Source organism: Vombatus ursinus, unplaced genomic scaffold, assembly GCF_900497805.2.
Source record: "Vombatus ursinus unplaced genomic scaffold, bare-nosed wombat genome assembly UNPS02014782.1, whole genome shotgun sequence".
NCBI classification, from domain to species: domain Eukaryota; kingdom Metazoa; phylum Chordata; class Mammalia; order Diprotodontia; family Vombatidae; genus Vombatus; species Vombatus ursinus.
The window spans coordinates 2,667,050-2,690,658 of NW_020954560.1; the positions used below are offsets into that span (position 1 = coordinate 2,667,050).

Here is a 23,609-nt window from a genome sequence, read left to right on the forward strand (position 1 = left end):
TCACAGGAGGGGCAAAGGATCATAGAATTTAGAACTGAAAGGGCCAAAGGGATCTAGACAGAGAATCGCAGAATCAGAGATTTAAAAAAACAACTTCAGAATGCATCTAATCCAACCTGTACAGGAACAGGAAACTCCTCTGCCATGTCCTCAACTAATGCTCTTCCCTCGTCTTCTTAAAGCCCTCCATTGGAGGACTCCCAGGGTTGCCCATTCTCCTGAAGGACAGCTCTCATTGTTTAGGACCTTTTACTGACATCCAGTAGATTTCTTCAGCTTCCAAAAAACTTGTTGTTTTCTCAAAGGCCAAGAATAAATCTACTACCTTTTCTACACTACAGTATAAAGCTATCATTCCTGCTAAGTCTTTCCCCAGTTACCTAGAGGCAGTTAGGTTGCACAGTGGATAGGGTACCAGGTTTGAAGGCATGAAGACCTGAGTTCAAATCCAGCCTCAGACACTTTTACTGGCTATGTGACCCTGGGCAAGTCACTTATCCTCTCAGTTTCTTCATTTGTAATATGAGAATGATAATAGCACCAATCTTCAAGAATTGTTGTATGGATCAAGTGATATAACAGTTTTAAAGCACTTAGCACAATGTCTGGCACATAGTAAGTACCTGATGAATGCCTGTTTCCTTCCTTCTCTTCTTTAGGCAAAAAAATCCTATTTGTTGTTGTGGTGGGTTTTCTTTTTTCAACTAATTCTGCTAATCACCCTATTATCACCCCAGTAACCTTATCTAGATCTGGTCTAGCTTGTCAATGACTTTCCCAGAATATAATGCTCAGGACAGTATTCTGACCAGGGAAGCAAATAATAGGATTAATACATAGCTCACTCTGAACACAGTGCTGCTCTTAATGTAGCCTAAAATCTCATTTGCCTGTTAGGCATGTCACACTATTGATTCAAATCAAGCCTCAAGGTGACCAAAAATCTCCCTAAATAATTTTCACATGAACTGCTTTATGTAATACTTGAGCAATTGATTTCTTTTTTTTTCTTTTTTTATTACTGAAACTTAAATATACAATAAGAAAAGAAAAAGAAATATATTATAAATTTAAATATTGAAACAAATACATAATAAGAAAAGGGAGGGGGAAGCTTGTCATGTGCACAGCAGAATGTAAGAGAGGATTCAAAATATGCAGCAATAAATTTTTATTTCATGAAATCCTATATAATAAGTATTATGTGTTATGTTGAGAGCTGTCCATCTTTTCTTTGCTTCCTTGTTAGGTTTCTTTTGTTTTCTCCTGTGCACTTTTTACTTTGTTCTTTCCCCCCCTTCCCCCCTCCCCCAGAAGGCTACAATTAAGTGCAGATATATTTATATATGGACATGTAGATACACATGTACTTATATATACATGCATACATATATAGATATATACTTTGCCTAACAAATTCTACTTCTGATCTTTGAGCGGTTGATTTCTGAATCCAAATGTAGATTTTTGAATTTCTATTCCAACACTCCAGTGTGTGTGTGATCTCATCAATTCCCAATCTATGACTCTTGTCCATATCCTCCCACAAAAAAAAAATCACTCAACTGGTGGCACATACCCTCAAATTGGAGAATTTTCTCATATTCTCCTCCCATGTTACACATAATAATGGAGTACATAAACTGTCTGTTGGTTATCCCCTCTTCTCACAATATGATCAGTCCATTTTTTTTTTCTGGTCATGTGTTTCTCTGATGACATCTTTTACCCTTTGTTTTTATCCCTATTAAGCCACATCTTACTGGAATTCACTGTTTGTTCTAGTCTATTAAGATCTGTTTGGATTGTGACTTTACCATCCAATGTCTTAGCTACTCCTTGTGTTTTATAACATATCCAGATTTGATAAAAATGAGAATTATGCCTCCATCCAACTCACTGATAAAAATTCTGAACAGCAGAGCACCAAGGACAGATCCTTGGGTGCTTCACAGATTTCCCTCCAAATTGTACCTGTCTATTAATAACTGTTCTCTGGATCTTCTGTCATCCAGCCACTTTGAAATCTACTTATTGGCACTTAAACCATCTAGTCCCTATCTCTCATTTTACACAGGAGGAGTCTGAGAACCAAATTCAGTGATTTGCCTGTAGTCACATAAGGAAGTCAGCAGCAGAGTAAGGTCCTCTGACTTGAAATCCAGTGTTCTTTCAGACTGTCAGATTGTCTTCTCTTACCAGCAAAAAATCTTAGCTTCTTTTTTGGCCCTGAAAAGACAACTCTACCACTCATCCTCAAGGCAATCTACCTCTCTACCATCTGCTTGTCGGGCGGCTTGTCCTGTGCTCCCATCCCACCCACCTGTCCTTCTACAACCTCAGACTTATGAGCAAATATACATAATTTACTGATTATCCTCTCCCTGACCCCCTTGCTCTTTTCTAACTTACTCAGGTGCAGAGAATCAATAAGCATATGAGCCCTGCTAGTGACTATTAAAAATATGACTGCCTTTATTCTCTGCTCTGTGCCAAGATATCTCCTTGGAGACTTCCTCCTTCCTATGTCTGTTCCACTAACTTCTCTGAACAGCTGCCTCTTCTGATACCCCTCTTCTGCCCTTGGCCAAAGATAATCTACATGTCTATTCTCATTGCTACTACTCTTAAATATTCCCTCCATAAGGATTTTAAAAAAAAATAGCTACTCATCTATTGTTATTTGCAGGTTCTTCAAGAGGCATCCCAGGAGTTTAGATGCATCGATTCCTATTATCATACCCAAGACAACTCTTTGCTTTTAGTTTTTCACAATCCTATGAATATACAACAACTGAGTACTGAAAAATGGGAAGTTGCCCTCCATTCTAATGTTGGATTCAGGTGATTGTTTGTTTGGTTGTTTTGTTTGTTCCTTAACCTGAAATAAGCATTTGAACTCCAAGGAAACACTTCTCTAGGATTCAGCACAGTGCCTAGAATGGAATAAGCAATTAGTATTTGTTGACTGCCTGACTAACTCACCATTCTTGTAACTAATGTTAAATTAAATTTACTTGCTTGGACCCAAACAGATTGAAGACTTGGGGAATGTTGTGATGAAGCTAGAAAGCAAATTCTATATTTTGATGTTTATTTTTAATTTTTTTATTTATTTTAAACAAATACAAAATGAAAAAAAAGAATGTTTCCATGTATACAGCAGAACATAGAGAATTCAATATAAAATCATGCATTTCCATTTTAGATTATTTACCTTTTTTTTGAAAAACATGTATTAAATAGAATTCAAGAAAATACAACTTGAGTGAAAGACAAAAACATCAGTCTAGTACTGGCCTGATTTTAACCTCTAGGATTCAATGACCTTTTGTTCCCAAGTTTCCCTGTGCTCACTCTGCCATGTGATGAAGGGCAGCACTTTGAGCTTTAGTTAGCCCTACTTGCAAAATTGGGAGATATTTTTAGCATGTTTATGGAAGACCTGTCCTCAGGGGATGGAGCACTGGCACTAGAGTCAAAGAATCTGGTTTCATAAACTACTTCTGCTGCTAGATAGTCTAAAGACTCGTGTGACCTTGGACAGAGTCACTCTGGCCTCTGTGCTTCCTTCCCATTCTTGATCTGTGATCTTGTGACTTTCCATATCCCTATGACATGTAGATGAAAAGATATTGGAGAAATATTAGATGAAAAAAGAAGCACATTTGCCTCCTCAACAATGTTATTAAATGTTCTACTTTTTGACATTTAAAGCCTTTCACACCTAGGAGGTGATACCTAGGAGGTCAAACTTGACTCAGGATCTCTAGTTCAATTTGCTTGTTGTCTCTCCTTGGTACATTTGTGTACAGATATTTAACAAAATGATTTTTATTGATAACTCCTTTCTTGGATTCTTCTCCCCAGGAACTATTTGGAACGTGTAGCTGCCTCTATTCAGGAATGGGTCCTACAGGAAGAAGTAAAATATCAGGAAAAGAAAATGGCTGAGGAAATAGCTCTTGCTATGGCAAAAATAGAAGAAGCCACAACTCCTACAAAATCTGCTGCTTCTTCTCCAAAAAAATCTAAAAGTAGGTATTTATTTCCATTTTAACCAAACCCAAATTCTCAGGCATTTGTCTCCGACTTTTTGTCCTGAGTGAATGTTCCGTTTGATATGGTTTCCAGGCATGGTATAATGAAACTCCTCTCTTTGGCATTTAAATCTCTGCATAATCTTATTCCCGCCAGCTTTCCAAGATTTATTTCACATTATTCCCCTTCATGACCTCTACAATCCAGCCAAGCAAGTCTGCTTGCTCCTCCCCTCACGTGGTTTTCCACCCCCCACCTTTGCATAGGCTGTCCACCATAACTGGAATGTGTGCCACACCTCAATTCCAACTCTTAGCATTCTTAGCTTCATCCAGGCTTCAGTCTTAGTTCTGTCTCCTACCTGAGGACTTCCCTGATTTCCCAAGTGGTAGGTGCTCTCTTCCTCCCCTTTCTACTCCTCGTCTTCCTTATCCTTCTCAAATTACTTTGTATATTCTAATTCTTTGGTATAAATATTGCATCCTTTCCCCATCCCCCTCCCCTACAAACTCCTTAAAGGCAAGGAGTCTTTGTAACCACAAAACTTAGACCAGTGCCCAAGACATAATAATTACTAGACAGAGATAGACAGACAGACAGAGCATACATGAAAAATTGGAGGGGGCAGGAAATACTGCATTCAAATATTAAAGGATTATAATGTGGAAGAAAGATGAGATTGAATTTGGTTGGTTCTAGAGTACACAAGTAGGACCTATGGGTAGAAGTTACATGAAGACAGATGTCAGATCAACATAAAGAAAAGCTTCCCTGAAGTAAAATGGATTGCCTCAGGGGGTAGTGAGTTCCCTATCAGTGATATTCCAATGTAGTCTGGGTCTGGATGACCACTTGGTAGATATTCACGTCTCAAGTTGGTCTAGATCACCTGTGTGTACCCTTCCAGTTTTAAAATTTAGTGATTTTGTGGTCATTGCTGAATTTAGTCCTTTCCCTCCAAACCACCTCCTCCTCCTGACTTTCTTCTTTCTGATAAGGGTACCACCATTCATTCAGTCACTCATACTTAAAACTTTGGCATTGTCTTGGATTTCTGTCTTGCCTTCAGTCCCCCTCATTATCAATTGTCAAATCCTCTCAATTCTACTTCCATGATATCTCTACTTTCTATTGAAAGAAATAATTATTTCTCTCTTATGTTAATACCCAAATATTGAATTAGTACTAAGGTTTTTTTTTTCCCATTCTATTTCCTCATTCAAAAATCATCCCCTGAAGAATAGGGCTAATAATGATTTAACTGGATTTAACATTCTCCTCAATCTTGTTCAGATCCCACCAAACTAGGAAAACTCAGATCTGATAAAGAAATTCTGGTTTAGGTGAATTGTGTTTTAGTCAAACAGGTCTGAATTGAAGTAGATTCCCCTTTTGTCTAAATTGCCATAGACTGGGGTAGTTTGGGAAGAGATACATCTCTTCGTCCAAGACTAAGTGTTCAGAGTCACATCCCCAGGCCCTCATTAGAATAAGTCCACCTCTCATTATGGTATTCATTCTCTCATTATTTGTTAACCAATCAGAGTTGATTTCAACCCTCAGGAACACCCACTCTTCCAAGGGTATATAAGTATTGAGTGGGTTCCATGAGGGGTCTTTGGTTTATGAGAGATAGCCAAATGACCATCTTTCATTAATTATCCACTGGCAATAATTAGTAAAATGATAAATTTCCCAGAAACTATGTCTCAACTTTTCATTCATCATACTACCTTTCATTTCATCTATTCATAGGTTCAATTATAACCTCTATTTCATCTATTTCATTTGTCATTTCATCTATTTCATGGGTTCAATTATTATCTCTATAGAGATGACTCCCAAATCTGAATATTTAGCCCCATCTTTCTCCTTAGAGCTAGTCTTGCATTGCCAACCAATTGCTTGACTTCTCTACCTGGAACATCTCAAACTCAATGGGCACAAAATATAACTCGTTCTCATTTTCCCCAAACTCTTCTACCTTCCAACTTCCCTATGTCTACTGGAGGCATCAGCATCGATCAGTGTCAATCTTTGCATCTTCTTTTGCTCTTGTTAATTGCCAGGTCTTATTGATTTTTCCTCCACAGCATCTCTCTCATGAATTTATTCCCTTCTTTCCAGCTCAAACACCCTTGGCTCTTGAGTATTTTCTTTCGTACTTGAAAACAGGCTATTTACCTAAGAGTTTGATTCTCCGCATTTGTAGACGCCAGAGGCAGCAGCAGAACCATCACAGAGGATTCAGACGAGGAGAAAGACAAGCTCATTTTTGTCCTAGAAAACTCCCTCAAGGTAATCCAAGAAAGGGAAAATAACATACAGTAATAAGAAGTTCTAGCTCTAAATGAGTTAATGGTTAGGTGACTGTGATAGAGTCAGATCCAATCTTTTGGCTAAGACCTTGGAAAATTTATTATTTACAAGCAAGGCAAATGCTTCTAATTGATAGCTGTGTACGGGAAATAGAGTCAGAGTATGTTGGAAAGAGAGTTAGAAAATTTAGTAGATTTTTTTCCTACTTAAAATTATTCTCCCTTAATTGAAGAAAAGGATATAGCATTCTTCGTGAGTGACAAGGTTGAGATAAGATATTCATTTATAATTTGATTCAGTGATTATATCTCTAAGGTGTTCATCCAGATGGAGTAAAAGTTATTAGTAGTGGTACCTAAGATAGGTACTGAGTCCTATAGAGACTGTCAATAGCTAGTGATGATCTCATTCAATTTAGCCACTGCCTAAACCTTGGAGATCCACAACTTGCTTTCCAACAGTATGAAGATTGCTGGCTAAGGTCTGGAAGGGAGTCCCGGGTGTTGCAAGAATGGTGCGAGGCCCTTTCTCAGCCTTCCTCACCACCACATTACCATTTATTTGTAGCTTGAGAAGAAAAAATAAAGAGCAAGAAAAAATGGGAGAAAAAAGAGAAATATCTCACCCAAGGTCACACAGGTGGCATGTATCAGAGGCAAGTTTGAACCCAATTCCTCTGACTACCATACCCTAATCTCTATTCACTAGACTATACTGTCTCCTATTGGTGTGGTGCACTTGCAAACATGTCACTTGGTTGAATCAATGGACAGTCTCTGTCTAGGGAACATAACCTCAACCTGTCTTCTACACCCCCATTTTATGAATACATCCACGTGTGTTGGTGACACACTCATGTCTTCTTGACACTGTATCATCAGACTATAGGTTTTTGTCATTCAATCTATAAATGCCATCAAAACCCAGGACTGTCAACCCATGATATGATAAACCACAGAGCAAGCCCAGTCAACTCTGAAGGTGGGCATCCTTTAAGTGACATGGGTAAATACATCCAATAATCAAACTACACTGAAGCCCTGTCCTACCAATAAACCTTAGGAGGCCCAAAGCACCTATGACAAAAGTCTCTACATTCCCTCACTTAGAGCCATAGAGTTTAAAAACTGAGAGGGAAGGATCTACAAATCAACTGGTTCAACCCATTCATTTTACAGAGAAGGAAACTTGCCAATAGCTGCTCTTGGCCATGGCAGGCAGGATGTCACACTAGTGGTAGTGAACGCTGTAGCTCACTCGGCACAGAAATAGCCTAGATTAATGGGTCCTTAACCTTTCTTGTATCATGGACCCCCTTTGGCAATCTGGTAAAGCCTATAGATTTATTTTTGGAATAATATTGGTTTGTTTCTTTGTTTTAATGCGGATAGTGTTTGTTCCCCCTACTCCATTACACAGGATAAGATACACAGGAATAAAAAAAAACATTGTGTTAAAATAGTTATCAAAAAACAATTTTAAACAAATTCATGGACCCCAGGTTAAGAACTCCTGGCCTTAGCATATTCTGTTGTTTACGTCGGTCATGTCTGACTCTTCACGACCCCATTTGGGGTTTTCTTGGCAGATACTGGAGTGATTTGCCATATCCATGTCCAGTTCATTTTACAGACCAGGAAACTGAGACAAACAAGGTTAAATGACTTGCCCATGGTCAAACAGCTAGTAAGTGTCTGAGACCACATTTGAACTCAGGTCCTCCTGACTCCAGACCTGGAACTCTGTCCACTGTGCCAGTTAGCCACCCTTAGAATATTTTAGTTCTTCCAAATCCATTTACAGTATTCATCACTCAAATGGAGTAGGGGGAACAAACACTATCTTAGGCAACAAAGACCCAAACATTGGGTTGACTCAAAAATGTTGTGAAAGCCTAAAAACAAATTCTAAAATAAAATTCATGTAGTTCACTTTAACTTTCCCAAACCTTTGCTCATTTGGAAATAAAAGCAACAGTGATCAATTATTGAAGCTCCTCAGAAGCTGGAAGTCACTGCCATAGAAGAAAAAGGAGAGGGAAAAAAGATAGAAAAAAACATAATGTTAACAGAAGCATAACAAAGACCAATACAGTACTAAAACTTACAAGCAAGTGCTTAAATGGAACTGATCCAGTGTTAGCTGATCAAACAAGCAACTCTAAACTGCTAAAATCTAGAAGCAAATTCAGATAGACACTTTTTTGCTGAACTATGAAAAGAACCAATTTTTTTTAAAAAATCTAGTAGATCAAATTTAACCAGAATCCAATCTATTTTCTAAAATCAAACCTTCATTTTCTGAGTCCCATTTATCCAGAAAAACTCTGTGTTCTCCAAAATTGACTTCAGTTTAACCAGCCTAGCATTTGATCTATGACTTCACTTCTAATGTTCAAATAATTTGCTGTTGTGATTACTGAACAGGCTTGGAAGGTAGAACAGGATCGTATAGCAGAAGAAGAGCGCATAAAAGAGGAAAAGAAATTAGAAAAAAAACAAAAAGATTCTGCCAAAAAGAAAAAGAAAGGAGAGAAGCTAGAAAAAGAAGATAGCAAGTCTCCCAAGAGGAAACACAGCTCCAAAGAGAAAAATAAAGACGAGCCGTCAAAGTCCTCGCAGCAGCAGGAAGAACTTTCCCCACCAGAGTCTGTTGAAAAAGTCTACCCGGTAAGGCCAGTTTTAATACCTACCCAGCCCCCATGGTCCACCCAAGAAGAGAAAAAAATCCCTAGAGTCAGATAGCAAATACTACCTCATAAAAGTCCGGGGCTCTTTCTTAAAGCAGCAGCCCTTCCTGGTGCCCCATTTACCCATTCCTATATCCTTTGATAGTAAAGCCTCATGATAGTAACACTCTTGGTTTTCTGGAGAGTAACTAAAAAGGCAGTAGAGATGCATATTGGTATACAGTATTTTTAGAAAAAAAAAAAGAAATGACCAGCTTTGACAAGTTTAAGAGAAATGCCTTAAAGAGTTTTCTTGGTTTGACTAGCTCTGCTCTGGCCTGTTCTCATCAATGTGTCTTTTGGTCTGGCTTCTTGAGTGATCTCTATTTTCTTTCTTTTTTTCTCTCAAACCTGTTTATTTCTCTTCTTTGTCCTGGAATCATAATTGTACTTTAATTATTCCCTGGATCTCTGATCTCCATAGGACAACTCCTTCTGACAGCAGATTGCAGACCACCCAAGATTTTCCATACTTTAGTATTTTTGCAAGTCTGTGGTCCCTCTTCCTACTCAATAAATATCAGATCCACTCAGATTCTTATAATCTAGCCAATAGCTCACAATAGCCAATAGTTCAGATTTCTTAAGAGTCTCTGGCTGAAAAAAAATATCAGATCCAACCATGTCACCCCTATGTTCAATAAACTCCAATGACTCCTGAGTTACCTCCAGGATCAAATAAAAAATCCTTTGTTTGGTGTTCAAAGCCCTTTGTTATCTGACCCTCCATGTTTTCACTTTTTTTATACCTCCCATCCCCCTACACACATATCCTTTGAGCCAGTGACACTACCATCATTTCCATGAACAAGACACTCCATCTCTTGACTCCAGGCATTTTCTCTGGCTGTTCCCCCATAACTAGAATGTTACCCCTTCTCATCTCTGCCTCCTAGCTTCCCCATCTTCTTTCAGGTCCCAACTGAAATTCTATCTGCTTGGAAGCCTTTCCCAAGTCCTCTTAATTCTAGTGCCTTCCCTCTATTATTTCCTGTTTATCTTGTACATAGCTTGTTTATACATACTTGTTTGCTTGTTCTTTCCCCCATTAGACTGTGAGCTCCTTTGCCTTTTTGTCTCCCCAGTGCTGAGTACACAGTGCCTCAAACATAGTGGGCACTTGATGTTTATTGCCTTACTTTATTACTGGCCTCATAGATGTGGTTGCTCCCTCCAGAAATACAGATAACAACCTATCCATGCCTGTCCTTCACGTCCTCTGTGGGGATAAAAATTATGCAACCTACAATAATAGAAACTGAGGCAGAGCTCTGAGCCAAAGGCACTTTATTAAAGAGTCTATGGTCCCCTCTAATGAAGTGAACCGCAGATCCTCCTCATGATCTGAGATGCCTTCTCTTTCCAGGGCCCTATTTTTATAAGGTTAGATATGTAAACATTCAAGAACAGCTATGACAGACGCAGAATAATTTCACCAGTTGACATATGACACACAGGCTAAAATACACAAAATAATATGTCAGCAGGGTCATGAGTTGGGCAAAATAAGGAATATCTCCACTGACTAGGTGGTCATAAGGTGGTCATAAAACGGGCACCTGCTCACGTTGGACAAGAAAGAATGGTCAGGAGGTACAAAAATAATTTGGGGGGACTTTTCATGTGGTTGAGTCACCTCTGCCACACTAGGCTTGGTCACTACAACAAGGAAAAACAGGGGTGGAAGTCCTCCAGTCAGTTTCCCATGATTCCACAAGTGACCTTACCATCTGCAGCTCACAGCTTTGGGGCAAGTATACAGAACTTATAATCATATTAAATTGATTGATACTGATTGAAATAGAGTAGGGGGTCTTCAATAAATCAACTTCCTCACCTTCCATAAACCTTCCACAAAAACATTTCTTCAACGAGCTAGAGGCACATCATAAGTCTGTCAATATTTCACAGGCACCAGAGAAACATTTGGTGTGTCCACTTGGTATGCCTAGCTCTAGCCCCATGACAAGAGACCCGTTTCCTTTTCAGTCTTTGATATCATTTATGCCTTTCTTCATGCAGAAATTATTATTAATAAAATGCCAGAGCCTATTTATATGTCTACCATGTATGTTTCTCCTTGACTTTTGAATCACCTAAAATCTTTTTCTGAAATTGCGGTGGTCATTGGTTTGCTGATGTAGAATCTCACTGAGGTTGATACCGATGCTGAGAAGAGTGAGTTTTGTGCCTGGGTGCTGCGCAGTTTATCAAAGGTGAGGGAGGCAACATGCTGTAGTGGACCAGGGGATGGTTTGAGTCAGAGAACGTAGTTTCAGTCTCTCTCATTTGATTTTTAAAGTCTTTTTTAAGTTCTTCAGTGAGTTCTTTTGGGGCAGGTGACCACTGGACATTACTTCTTGAGGTACAAGATGATTTCTTTGCTTCAGTATCCTCCTCTGAAGACAAACCCCGATCTTCTCTATTCCCATAATAGCTCTCTACGATTAGATTCTTTCTCCTTTGCCTGGGCATTTTTTTATTGGTAGTAATTTAGTCTTTATCGTCACCTCTAGTCCTGGGGTATGGGGGATGGTGCCTCTACTCCTCTTGAATTCACCCTTCTGACCTTGAACTCAAACCAAGACCTCCAGCCTCCTGTAAGTGCCTACAGCAGAGGTGTCCCCACTCCACTGCTTCTGCGCTCACCGGGTGTATGCTGGTTCCTTCTCACCCAGGCTGCTCTCCACAGCACAGCTGGGTCTGGCATTCCTTGTCAGAAAAGGAATCCCTCCATTTTCTTCAGGTCAGACACCCAACTCCCCTCACTGTCCTGGGGGTAGAAGTTCCTGTGGCTGGGGCCAAGGTAGCCTCCCAAACCAGCTAACCCCGGGGCTTGCCACTTGTTGAAGCCGACCCGAGCCTAGAGGTGTTTACTCTTCACGGGGAAGAAATCTTGTCCGGGATTTTTCTTCAGATTTTCTCCAATCATTCCAGGAGGACCCTTCTTCTGCCCCTACTCTTATTTGTTTTCACAGCTCAATGTTTGCCTAAAGGCGCTATTTTATCTCTTTTGTGGAGGAAAATCTTGAGGGCTTGAAATTTTCTGACATACTCTACCATCTTCCCAGAATCCTCTCACCAGTGGACTTCTAAAAATATATATATTTCTTCTTGTTTTTAGCTTCTACACCATTAAAAACCTTTATTTCTCTAACTGTTCCTTTCTTACTATTTGTAAAACTGTCTTCTTTGAGCTATTCTTTCTCTACTCCAGAACCACTTGGTTTTTTCCAGTTCTAGAACCCTTCTCCACTCAATTCCCCTATCCTACCCCTGCTTTCATCATGTCACCTCTCACTCACAAGCTTTTAATGGCTCCACAGTGCCTGCCCCATACAGTCAAAAATACTTAGCCCAATATTTAAGGCCCTTCACAATCCATCTCTTACAGCCTTTCCAATTTTCTTCCCAATTTTAGGAATAGGATCATAGATTTAGAGTTGAAAAAGGGCCTTTTAGACCATTGTGTTTTCAAACCACTTTCATTTTCCAACTGGGAAAACTGAGGCACAGAGATACCAAATTATTTGGTTGCAGTCACCCGGCTAATAAGCCCTAGAAATGGAATTTGAACCATGTTCTTCACAACTCTAAGTCTATCCAGTGACCTTTTCACTATAGCATTCTGCTTCTACTATTTGAACTCTTAGGTCCAACCAAACTATTCGTCAATAATGTCATGCACACTAAATGACTTCTGACCTCGTCTCTCAAGGGAGACTGCTGTCTCCAAAGTTACCAACAACTTAATTGCCTAATTCAATGTTCTTTCCTCAGTCCCCATCTTGCCTGACCATCCTGAAACATTTGACACTGTAGTAACTCTTCTCTCTGGAATCTTCTGATACTGCCTGCCTCTCTGATCATTCCTTCCCAGTCTCCATAATGGCAAGTTAGCACTGGACTGGAAGTCAGAAAGACCTGAGTTTTCAGTCCTGCTTACCATTGTGGAAAGAGCTCTGGATTTGAAGTCAGAGGATGCAGGTTCAAATCCTGCCTCTGACATAGATTCCCTTGGGTGAGATCTTGGACAAACTAGTGGTTTTTCCTGGGCCTCAGTTTCTTCACCTGTAAAATGAAGAGTTTAAATTAGAACACCTCTGAAGTCCTTTGTTGTTCTATGATACTATGACCCTTTGTTGGAAGATGATCCATGTCTTGCTACCTAACTATAACTGTATCTAAGGCTCAGTCCTGGGTCCTTCTCTTCAATGAAATCAATAAAATAATAAAAGATGAAACAGCTAAAATTAGAGGGTTTGACTAGAAGTCCTTTCCAGTGACAAAGTATAACTACCTAGCATGGCAGGCCATTCCACTTTTGGACATATAATTGCTAAGACATTCTTTATATTGACCCCCAAATCTACCTCCTACAGGTTCAATCAACTCCATTTAAATTGCTAAAAGAACATTACAGTACCCAATTCCTCTCCACTGAAAATATTTGGAATCTTAATCAAGTGGCGGGCACATGTTTGAAAGTGAAAATTAATGTAACGTAAGGTGGAACCAGGACGACTGACCAGATAGAAATCCATTGCATAGATGGAGCTGAGTCATCAGTGAGATTTCTGAAAAGTTGGGGGGCGTAAAGACCACCTTCCAACCAGTCAGGACATGCATGACTTCTTTCTAACAGTCAATGTGGTTGGATAATTGACAGTTGCAGCATGTCTAATATGAGCCAAGAGAAGAAAATTTGGCACTAAGTCATCTCCTGACAGGTTTCGGAGTTCCAACGTTGCATTGGACTGTACCCAGAGCACAAATTCAAAACTTTGGCATGTTGTTTTGGAGGTCATTTTGACACTTGGAAAGTGATGATTTATTACAGTACTACTTACTACCATCCAGGAGTAACTGATGAAGTCATTCCGGTCTAAAGCCTGGAAAGTTCTTTGAGCTCCTTTGATATTAAAAATGAATTAATGCTAATACATTTTATTGATGCTATTTTACTTTATATCATAGACATTTTTTGATATAAAAAGGCCTTTCCCACCTTTAGATATTACCTCCTTTAAGACAGAGTAACAGTTAAACAAAAGCATTCTGTACAGAGACGACATCCAACCATGGAGACAACATTTTCTCCTGATTCTCTGCTGTGAGGAAAGTAGAGGGAGGTGTAGGTGTAGTTAATTATCTCTTCTTTGATATCTTCACTGGTTTTTCCATTGTTCAGAGTTTAACTTCTTATTAATGATGTTTTCACTGACATCATTGTAGGTATTATGTATATTGTTCTAATTCTGCTGATTTCACTTAGAGTAAGTTCATAGAAACCCTGCCAAGTTTCTCTGAAAGACTCCTATCTGGAATTTCCTATAATCATGGTGTCATAGAGTTAGAACTAGAAGGAACGTTAGAGGTCATTGAATCCAACTTCTTCATCTAACAGACGAGGGACCTAAGTGCACTGCCCCTGGCCACCCTGATAGTAAATGTCTTAGGTGGGATTTGAACTCAGTTCTTTCTGATGCCAGTTCCCCTGCCTTATCCACTGTTCCTTGCTGCCTCTCCTGCATAATAATATTCCATTGCATTCATACACTATAGTTTGTTTGTTTTTTATTATAGTCTTTTCTCAACAACGGACACTCACTTTGTTTCTAGTTCTTTGCTATCACAAAGAAGTTTGCTCGTAATATTTTGGTAAATATTGGACTTTTGTTTCTGTCTTCAGTTTCCTTTGGGTATAAGCCTAATAGTGAAATCACTAGATCAAAAGGTAGAGATAGTCTAGTCACTTTTCTTTCATAATTCCAAATTGACATGAGGAACATTTGGACCTATCTCAGTTCTACCAACTGTTCAGTAATGAGCCTGTCATCCCATAGTCCTCCAGTGTTGACTATTACCATTTTTCTCATCTTTGCCAATTTGTATGGGGTAGCATGAATTCTGAGAAATGTAATCATTTGAATTTCTGTTACTGTTAGTGATTGGTAGCATGTCTTCCTATGATCATTTATACTTTGTGATGCTTATAAAAACATAATATCCTTCAACAACCAGAATATTAATGAATGGCTATTGATATTATTACATTTTTGTGTCAATGTCTTATATATCTCTAATACTGAATCAGTGATGTTTAATGCATATTTTACCACTCTACAGTTTCTCTTCTAATTCTAACTTCGTGTATTTTATTCATGCAAAAAGGGGTTTTTTTGAGCTTGCATAATCAAAATGTTTATTTTGTGATCTCTACTATCCTTTGTTTGTTTAAAAATTATTCCCCCAGTCACAAATGGGAAAGATACCTGATCTCGTTCTATGTGAATTTTTTTTAATAATCTAACCTTTCATATTTAGCTCATATATTCATTTGGAGATATATGGTATAAGAAATTGGCCTAGACAATTTATTCCAAATTACATTTTCCCTCAATCAGTGGTGATGGAAAAGGGAGTTCTCTCTCCATTAATCTATGTTCCTAGATTTCTGAAACACTGGGATTCTATTTTTAATTGCTTCTTCTCCTTTTCTGTTTTTTTTAAAACCAGCACCAAATAGTTTTGAATGACTTCTATTTTATAATATGGTTTGAAATTTGATAATGCTAAATCCTCTTCATAATTTTTCCCATCTTTTTCTTGAAATTTTAGAGCTTTTGTTCTAAATTTTCTTGATTTGTCTAGTTCTATAAAGTGTCTATTAGCTAATTTGGTTGATGCTGTCTGTAATTTAATTTGGTTAATATTATCATTTATTATTATATTGGCATGAGCCAATAAATTGATTTCTAATTATTTGTCTCCCTTTATTTCTGAGGTCCAACTTGAATTTCTCTGATTCTGATTATCTACAACTGTCTTTAAGAGAACTCTATGTAACAAATCTAAAATTGCTTAAATTGATCCATATTTTCACCCATTTTCTGTCCACTGCATCCTTACACATGCAGGATAATGTTCTCTTTTTCTAGTTTCAAGGATACAACATGGGAGAGCATCCAATCCAAGTCTCCGGTACAAATTACTATTTGTATCCCTCAGATGGAGGACAGATTGAAGTGGAAAAGATAGTATTTGGACAAGGTATATTGTGGGGAAAAAAACTGGCTATTAGGTCAAGAAGTGTGAAATCACTTTGGATAACCCCATGACAATGAGACTATTGTTTACTATGATTGAATAGAGCAGTGCTACTCGGATAGGGTCTTGAGTCATGTTTAACTTTTATATACATATGGCCATATTCACATTGCACTCCTGTCTTACTTAGAACATAATATTCTAGATTTTATAGGATGTGTAGCAATCAATTTGGTCATTTCAAGTAATACTAGGAGTAATGTGACTTTTAAGCCATAGAACTGCATAGACCCTTGGAACAAATTTTATGCATTGACCCTTTGGATCAATAAGTTTCCTTGTCTAAAAAGGTTCCCATACAAGGTATAATGCATTAAACTATCAAACTAACTCATACTGTAATGCAGATGGCTTCTACTAGATACTGAGATCATCTTTCTGGGGCAATTCAAGTTTTGATGAGGGAAAAAAGGAATATTTATTTTAGAACACAAAGCATTGCTTAGAGAGGGTAAATGTAGGGGATTTAGAGCTGGGAATACTTTGGGGACAATGAGGCCATTTGGAGAAGGGAAGGTGGAAGGGTACCAAAGGAAAACTTGTCTACCGCTTCCTTCACCATCTGTCTGGTGCCTGCTTTGCTCCTAATTCTAATTAGATTTGTTAATATTTGTGTGCATGTATGTGTGTGTATACACATATATGCATACATATACATATATATGTAATTTACAAAAGCATACAATGCTACTCTCCAAGCATTGTGGGATACAGTGAGAACTGAGCACTTGCAATGATAGGCTCATTCACTTTCTCTGCCCTGTTACTTCTTAGGGCCAACTTTCATAAAAGTGAAGGTGAAAAAGGACAAGCATCATTTCTTTATTCATATAAAAGACCCCAAAAAACTCCAAGGAAAGATGAAAAGACGAGAAGATAATGATTCTTCAGATGATGAAGGCAAAGTTAAAAAAAAGAGATCGAGGACACCAAAGACAGGTAATTTTATCACTGAGACATACCACAATATAATATAATACAGTACAACCAAGCATATTGCTGTGGGTAACTAGGTGGCTCCATAGTGCATAGAATGCTGTGCCTGGAGTCAGGAAGAGTCATCATCCTGAGTTCAAATCCAGCCTCAGACACTTATAAGCTGTGTGACCCTAGGCAAGTCACTTAACCCTGCTTGCCTCAGTTTCCTCATCTGTAAAATGAGCTGGAGAAGGAAATGGCAAACCACTCCAGTATCTTTGCCAAGAAAACCCCAAATGGGGTCACAGAGAGTTGGACACAACTGAAGAAAAGTGAACAACAACAAGAAATACAATACAATAAACATTTACTGTGTGTAAAACATAGTAATTACCATTGAGAGACATACAAAGTTTAGATAAGGCATAATCCCTGTTCTCGTGGATCTTAAGTTCAGTAAGGGAATCAGACACTACACAGTTAATTATAGTAACAATACCTAGCATTTATATAATGCTTACTATGTGCCAGTCACAGTGATAAGGACTTTACAGTTATAGTATTATCTCATCTGGTCCTCACCACAACCTTGGGAAGTAGGTGCTATTATTAGTTCCATTTTACAGATGAGAAAACTGAGGCAAACAGAGACTATGATGACTTACTCAGGATCACACAGCTGGTAGGTGTGTGAGGCTGAATTTGAACTCAGGTCTTCCTCACTCCAGGGCAAGTGCTCTATGCACTGCACTTCCTAGCTACCTCACTAATAAATATACATTATTATATAATATTGCAGAAATGTATTTAGAGAGTTACAAACTATAATATTACCATAGTTTTAAAAGAAAAGTTTTGGTAGATATCAAGGAAGGCTTCCTGGAAGAAATGACATTTGACTTACTGTACCAGAAAATAAATCAGTGGAAGAGAAAATGAGATTGCTGTACCTATTAGCAACACCAGAATGTCTCACCTTTATTTGGTATGTGGCGTTTACCTAAATATTACCTATTCCATTTTTCAGATACTTCAGGGAGTCTCTGTGAGCTTGCCCATGTGAGCATTCTCTTGGTGGAGAACATAATACATCCAGGCCTGTACCATTCATATCCACATAGTTCCTTCAGAGTGGATCTATCCATTATGTGGAAGGGTTACCTCTAGGTCCTCATGCTTTTCATGGGTACCAGCGCAGCACTCAGACCGTCTATCTGTTATCCCTTGCTCAGGCCCCATGGACAACTTACTTCCTCTTCCAAATCATAGATTTTTTTCTTTAATTATGCTTTTTATGTCACTTTAGGAACATAGGTCATTATTGGAAACATGCTCCAGAATACCTGTACCCACAATGATATTTTGGCATCTCCAGCTTTGGGACCAAAAAGCATCATTGAAAGAACACTTATGTTGAAAAGATGGTTCTTTGTATCAAGAAGCAATTCAAATCATTCAAAGTACTCTGCAGTTTCCCAAATACACCCCTCTCTTTTCCTCCTGTACAATTCTAAGCCCAATTCATCACTGGGCCACAGTTACTGTTCTGAATATATATGCTGAATTATATACACAATGGACTTGACATGTACTTGCATGTTTTAATTTACACAAAAAAAACTTAATCTGAAAAGAGACAAATATAAATGAATTTACAACTACTGGATTTGATAGAAACAAAATAATTCCATGTCTCTACTAAACATGGAATGAGGTACCTTGGGAGGTATTAAGTTCCCCTTCCCTGGAAGTCTTCAGTCAAAGGCCAGATGATGTAGACTTACGACAGTCTGATGATGTAGACTTTTTTTCAGATATAGGTTGGACTCATTGGGTTCTGATGTAGACTGATGACAGTCTGATGATGCAAACTTTTTTTCAGATATAGGTTGGACTCGTTGGGTTCTGATGTAGACTGACGACAGTCTGATGATGTAGACTTTTTTTTCAGATGTAGATTGGACTCGTTGGGTTCTGAGGTCCATTTCAGCTCTGAGTTTCTGTGGCTTTAATCACACTTTAAATTTTACATCTGTTTTGCCACAAAATCACAGAGTTTGAGATTTGGAAGGAACGTCAGTGGCTATGTAGTCTGAACGATACCCCAAAGTAATCCCTAACAGAACCTGTCAAATGGATGTCAAGCTTCTGTTAGAAAAGCACCCAAGAGCTGAAACCCAGCACCTTTCTATGTAGCCCAGTAGACTAGCTCTTAGGCAGCTCTGATTGGTTTTCCTGACATGAAACCTAGATTAGACTCCTTGCAACTTCTGTACATCATTCCTGGTTTTATCCTCTATGACCGACTAAATAAGTTTAATCTAAGATAGTTCTCCAAATACTTGAATACATCCATCATGTCCTCGTTCAGTCTTCTCCACGCAAAACATACTGTTACTTCAGCTGACACCCATCATGTACTCAAGACCACCACAATGGCTCCTCTCCTGTGGACACTCTCTAGATTACCAATGTCCTTTTTATGCCATGGCCTCCAGAACTAAACATATTACTCTAGACAAGTCTGTGGGAGGGAGAAGTACAGGGGTACCATTACCTTCCTATACCTGGAAGCCTGCTTTGTTATATTACCTTTTTTGGTTTCTACATCACAATGCTAACTCATGCTGACACTATGAAGGCCCTATTCCTTCTTTGATCTTTTTTCTTCTGATAGAACTTAATTTTTTTTCTTTAGCTTCCCAGCCTCAGCTTATTTTTAGATTAAGAATTCCTGAAACTGTTTTTAAAGGATTATGCCATTTTCTTATGCTGCTGCTATTGAGTCATTTCAGCTGTGTTCAACTCGTCATGACCATTTGGGGTTTCTTGGCAAGAATACTGTCATGGTTTGCCATTTCCTTCTCCAGCTCATTTTACAGATGAGGAACTAAGGTAAACAAGGTTAAGTGACTTGCCCAGGGTCACTGAGCTAGTAAGTGTCTGAGGCTGGATTTGAACTCAGTAAGATGAGTCTTCCTGATTCCAAGCACAGTGTTCTATCCACTGTGCCACGTAGCTGTCTCCCATCCTGTTATATTCATCGGCTATTAAGAGGAAGCTAGGTGGCACAGTGGATAGAGCACCAGGCCTTGAGTCAAGAAGACCTTAGTTCAAATCCAGCCTCTGACACTTACTAGCTATGTAACTTAGCCTCTGTCTTCTTTAGTTTCCTGTATTGTAAAATGGGGATATAGCAACATCTACTTCCTAGGATTGTTGTAAAGATCAAATGAGATAATAATTGTCAAGTACTTAGCATGACGCCTGGCGCATAGACACTAAATAAGTGTTGTTATTATTACTTGACTTTATTTCTGTGTTCTTTACATTTCTCTTTTTAAATCTAAGTTGCTCAGTGAGTTCTCCATACATCAATCAGTCTCTTCAGACAAAATCCATGTTTTTTTGCTCCTCATTGAAATTGTTTCCATTGGTTTCTCTACAAGCTGGTTCATGAGCATCTCCACTTCCTCTTGGACCAACACCCCCAGCTGCATTTTCATCCATGGGATCCTACCTATATTTCATCTGAACCCTTTGCAATTTCCACCTCCTCCCCCCAATATCCATGGTGTATGTCAGACTATACCTAGATTCTCTCTCTTTTAGATCAAATTCCATGAGAGAATAGCCACTTCCCCCCTAAGGTTCCTATTATTTCAACCCCAGGAACTAGTTCTTCCCTGTTAAATAGAATTTCTCCTCGTTGTTCCTCTACCCTTTGAAGGATGAAATTATTACTAAGGCAAGTTATTAGCTGTTCTGATTTTTGGCAGAGAGAGAGCCCCAGCAGATTTCTGGGTAATGGAGGTCCCTCATCACTACTACAGCATGCCTTATGATCTTTCTCCAGCTTCTTATAAGCATTCTCTGTGCAAGTAGTTTGAAGTATGCTCCAATGTTAAAAATTCTATTTTTTCCTCCATTGACCTTCATTTAGGTATTCTGTGTCATATTTCCCCACTCTGGTTCTTGGATTTCATTATACAGGTATGCCTTCTTAATATACAATGGTACCCCATCCCACCATATACTTATCCAGAGCCAAGTATGAAAATGCCAAGCATTTAGATAGGTGTCTGGCTCTCTATCCTAGTTTAAATTTTTGTGCATCTCTAGCTAACCCTTGGCTTCTCTATATTTGAGGCAAAATCAGGGTACAGGAAGCATTTGAAGCAAAGCAAGAGGAGTATATTACAGAGTCTATTACTAGATAGACACAGGGAGGAGAAGTTGAGGAAAGAGCAAACCTTCCATCAGTCCTTGAAAAAATGATTACAACTGGTCACATCCATTTGGACCCTCTGTCCCAGGAGGACTGGTGCCCAACGGACCACCTGGATCCCTTCCTTCCCTGCCACAGATTCATCTTCCTTTCAGGTTCTCCTTTCAATTGCTTCTTTTGTCTCTCATCCCTGTGCCACTGAGGCTTCCATTTTGGCTCCTTAAGTCCCAGACAGGGCCAGGGATGCCATCTCCTTCCTCTTTCCTCTAAGTTTTTTCTTTCACAATCTGTGTGTGTCTCTTTTAAAATACCTGAATATGACTGAAGTCTCCCATTCGATTCAAAGATTGCAATAATCTAAATCACTCTCAAGGCTTTGGGGGAATGCTTGTACAGCAAGTTCCAGAATGCCAATCATTTCTTAAACCCCTATTACAATGTACTCCATTTCATTTATGTACCATAGTCAGTCAACAAGCACTTATTAAGTACTTATTATGTGTCAGGTGTTGTGCTACATTCTGGAGATACAACAAAAGGATGGGAGTCTTTGCTCTCAAGGAGCTCACAGACAAATGGGGCAGAAAATATGCAACCAACGATGTACCAAAAAATGTATAGGGTATAAATTAGGAATAATCAGTGGAAGGAAGGCATTAGCACTAAGGGGGATTAGGAAAGGCTTCTTGCAGAAGGAGGGGATTTAGCTGGGGCTTAAAGAAGACAGGAAAGCCAGGAGGCAGAAATGAAGAGGGAGAGAATTCCAGGCATAGAGGACACTCAGTCAAAATGCCTGGAGTTCAGAGATGGAGTGAGTATCTCAGGTGAGGAATAAAACAAGGAGGCCAATGTCACTGGATCTCAAACTACATGTTGGGGGAGTAAGGTATAAGACGACTTGAAAGTAGGAAAAGGCCAGATTATGAAGAGCTTTAAAAGTCACAGAGGATTTCACATTTGATCTAGGAGGTAATTAGGAGTCACTGGGGCTTATTGAATAAGGGGGTAACATGATCAGACATGCTCTTAAGGAAGATCAGTTTGATAGATGAGTAAAGAATTCCTTAATTCTCCACCTGTTGGGAATTGAGGTTATTTTCAAATCTCTGTGTGTGTTTATTTCTGCATATTGTATATGCATGAACATGGAACAGAAGAACTTTGCATCCCCTATGTAAACTCTCTGAACCTCAGTCCCAGTTTCCCCATGTATGAAACGATCAAGTTGTACTAGGCAAAACATATGGTTCCTTCCAGCTCTAGACTGATAAACCTATGATTATCAGGAGCAAAATGAAAGTACCAGACCAAAATTTTATGATTTCCAGAGATAAAGTTCCTTAAAGGGAATTTATAACTTCTTGTATTGCAATTTTGTCTAATGGATTTCTGTTAAAGAAAAGATAACGTAGTTTTTATTTTAAATGTGTGTGCTTCATATATATATGTACATATATGTACATGTATACAAAATACATCAAAAATATACCACATGTGTAGTATATGTGTATGTATATACAGATATATAAATATATGTATGTATATATGCTATATGTATGTTTATATATATGCAAGGAAGGAGAGAAGGAAGAAAGGGAGGGAGGGAAAAAGAGAGAGAGAGAGAGAGAGAGAGGGAGAGAAGGTTTCGGATGGAGAAAAGATTCTCAGCTTTTACTTGTATGTGTGAATTTTTTCTCTAAAATTGTTTTGCAGGAGGACATTTTTAAGCAATTTTATTTCCATTAACAAAATTTTGAGACTTTCCATTTATGTCACATTGGTCAATATATCAACATATTTTGAATAGGTACATATTATTTGCTGTTCTACGGCAATAAGGGGAAATGACCAACACAATTCAGGATAATAAATAATCTACAATTAATTGTTATATTTTACTTGGGAATGTATTATAACATATCTGATTCTAAATTAAATGTTTAGATGAATATCAAAATGTATTTCTATTTTCTGTGCATGAGTCATATAGTATCTAAGCCCGGAGATACAATGGGGGAAGTAATTTAGATCCATGCTGCAAATTAAAAGGCTTGGAGTTTTGCTCATCTTCCTAGATAAGGAAATATCATGGAGTTGAACTAAGGGGATTCCTCAAACCTGAGTATAGCTTGAATGGGCCTAGAGAGAGATTGCAGCCGGAAGCAGCAAAGGGAAGAGAAGAAGGGAAGCAGAGAGACAGAGACACAGAGAGAGAGAAAGAGAGAGAGAGAGAGAGAGAGAGAGAGAGAGAGAGAGAGAGAGAGA

At 38.6% G+C, this 23,609-nt stretch overlaps 1 protein-coding gene across 3 annotated transcripts in view; it reads left to right on the forward strand.

The window, feature by feature from the left end:
• SPAG17 (sperm associated antigen 17) overlaps positions 1 to 23,609 on the forward strand; it is a 262,433-nt gene that overhangs the window by 147,902 nt on the left and 90,922 nt on the right. For all 3 annotated transcript variants that reach the window (XM_027866714.1, XM_027866712.1, XM_027866713.1), the window contains 6 exons: positions 2,690 to 2,844; positions 3,871 to 4,037; positions 6,254 to 6,339; positions 8,787 to 9,029; positions 16,030 to 16,141; positions 16,973 to 17,137. In XM_027866714.1, coding sequence (XP_027722515.1) covers positions 2,690 to 2,844; positions 3,871 to 4,037; positions 6,254 to 6,339; positions 8,787 to 9,029; positions 16,030 to 16,141; positions 16,973 to 17,137 — 928 coding nt within the window. The remainder of the gene's footprint in view (positions 1 to 2,689; positions 2,845 to 3,870; positions 4,038 to 6,253; positions 6,340 to 8,786; positions 9,030 to 16,029; positions 16,142 to 16,972; positions 17,138 to 23,609) is intronic.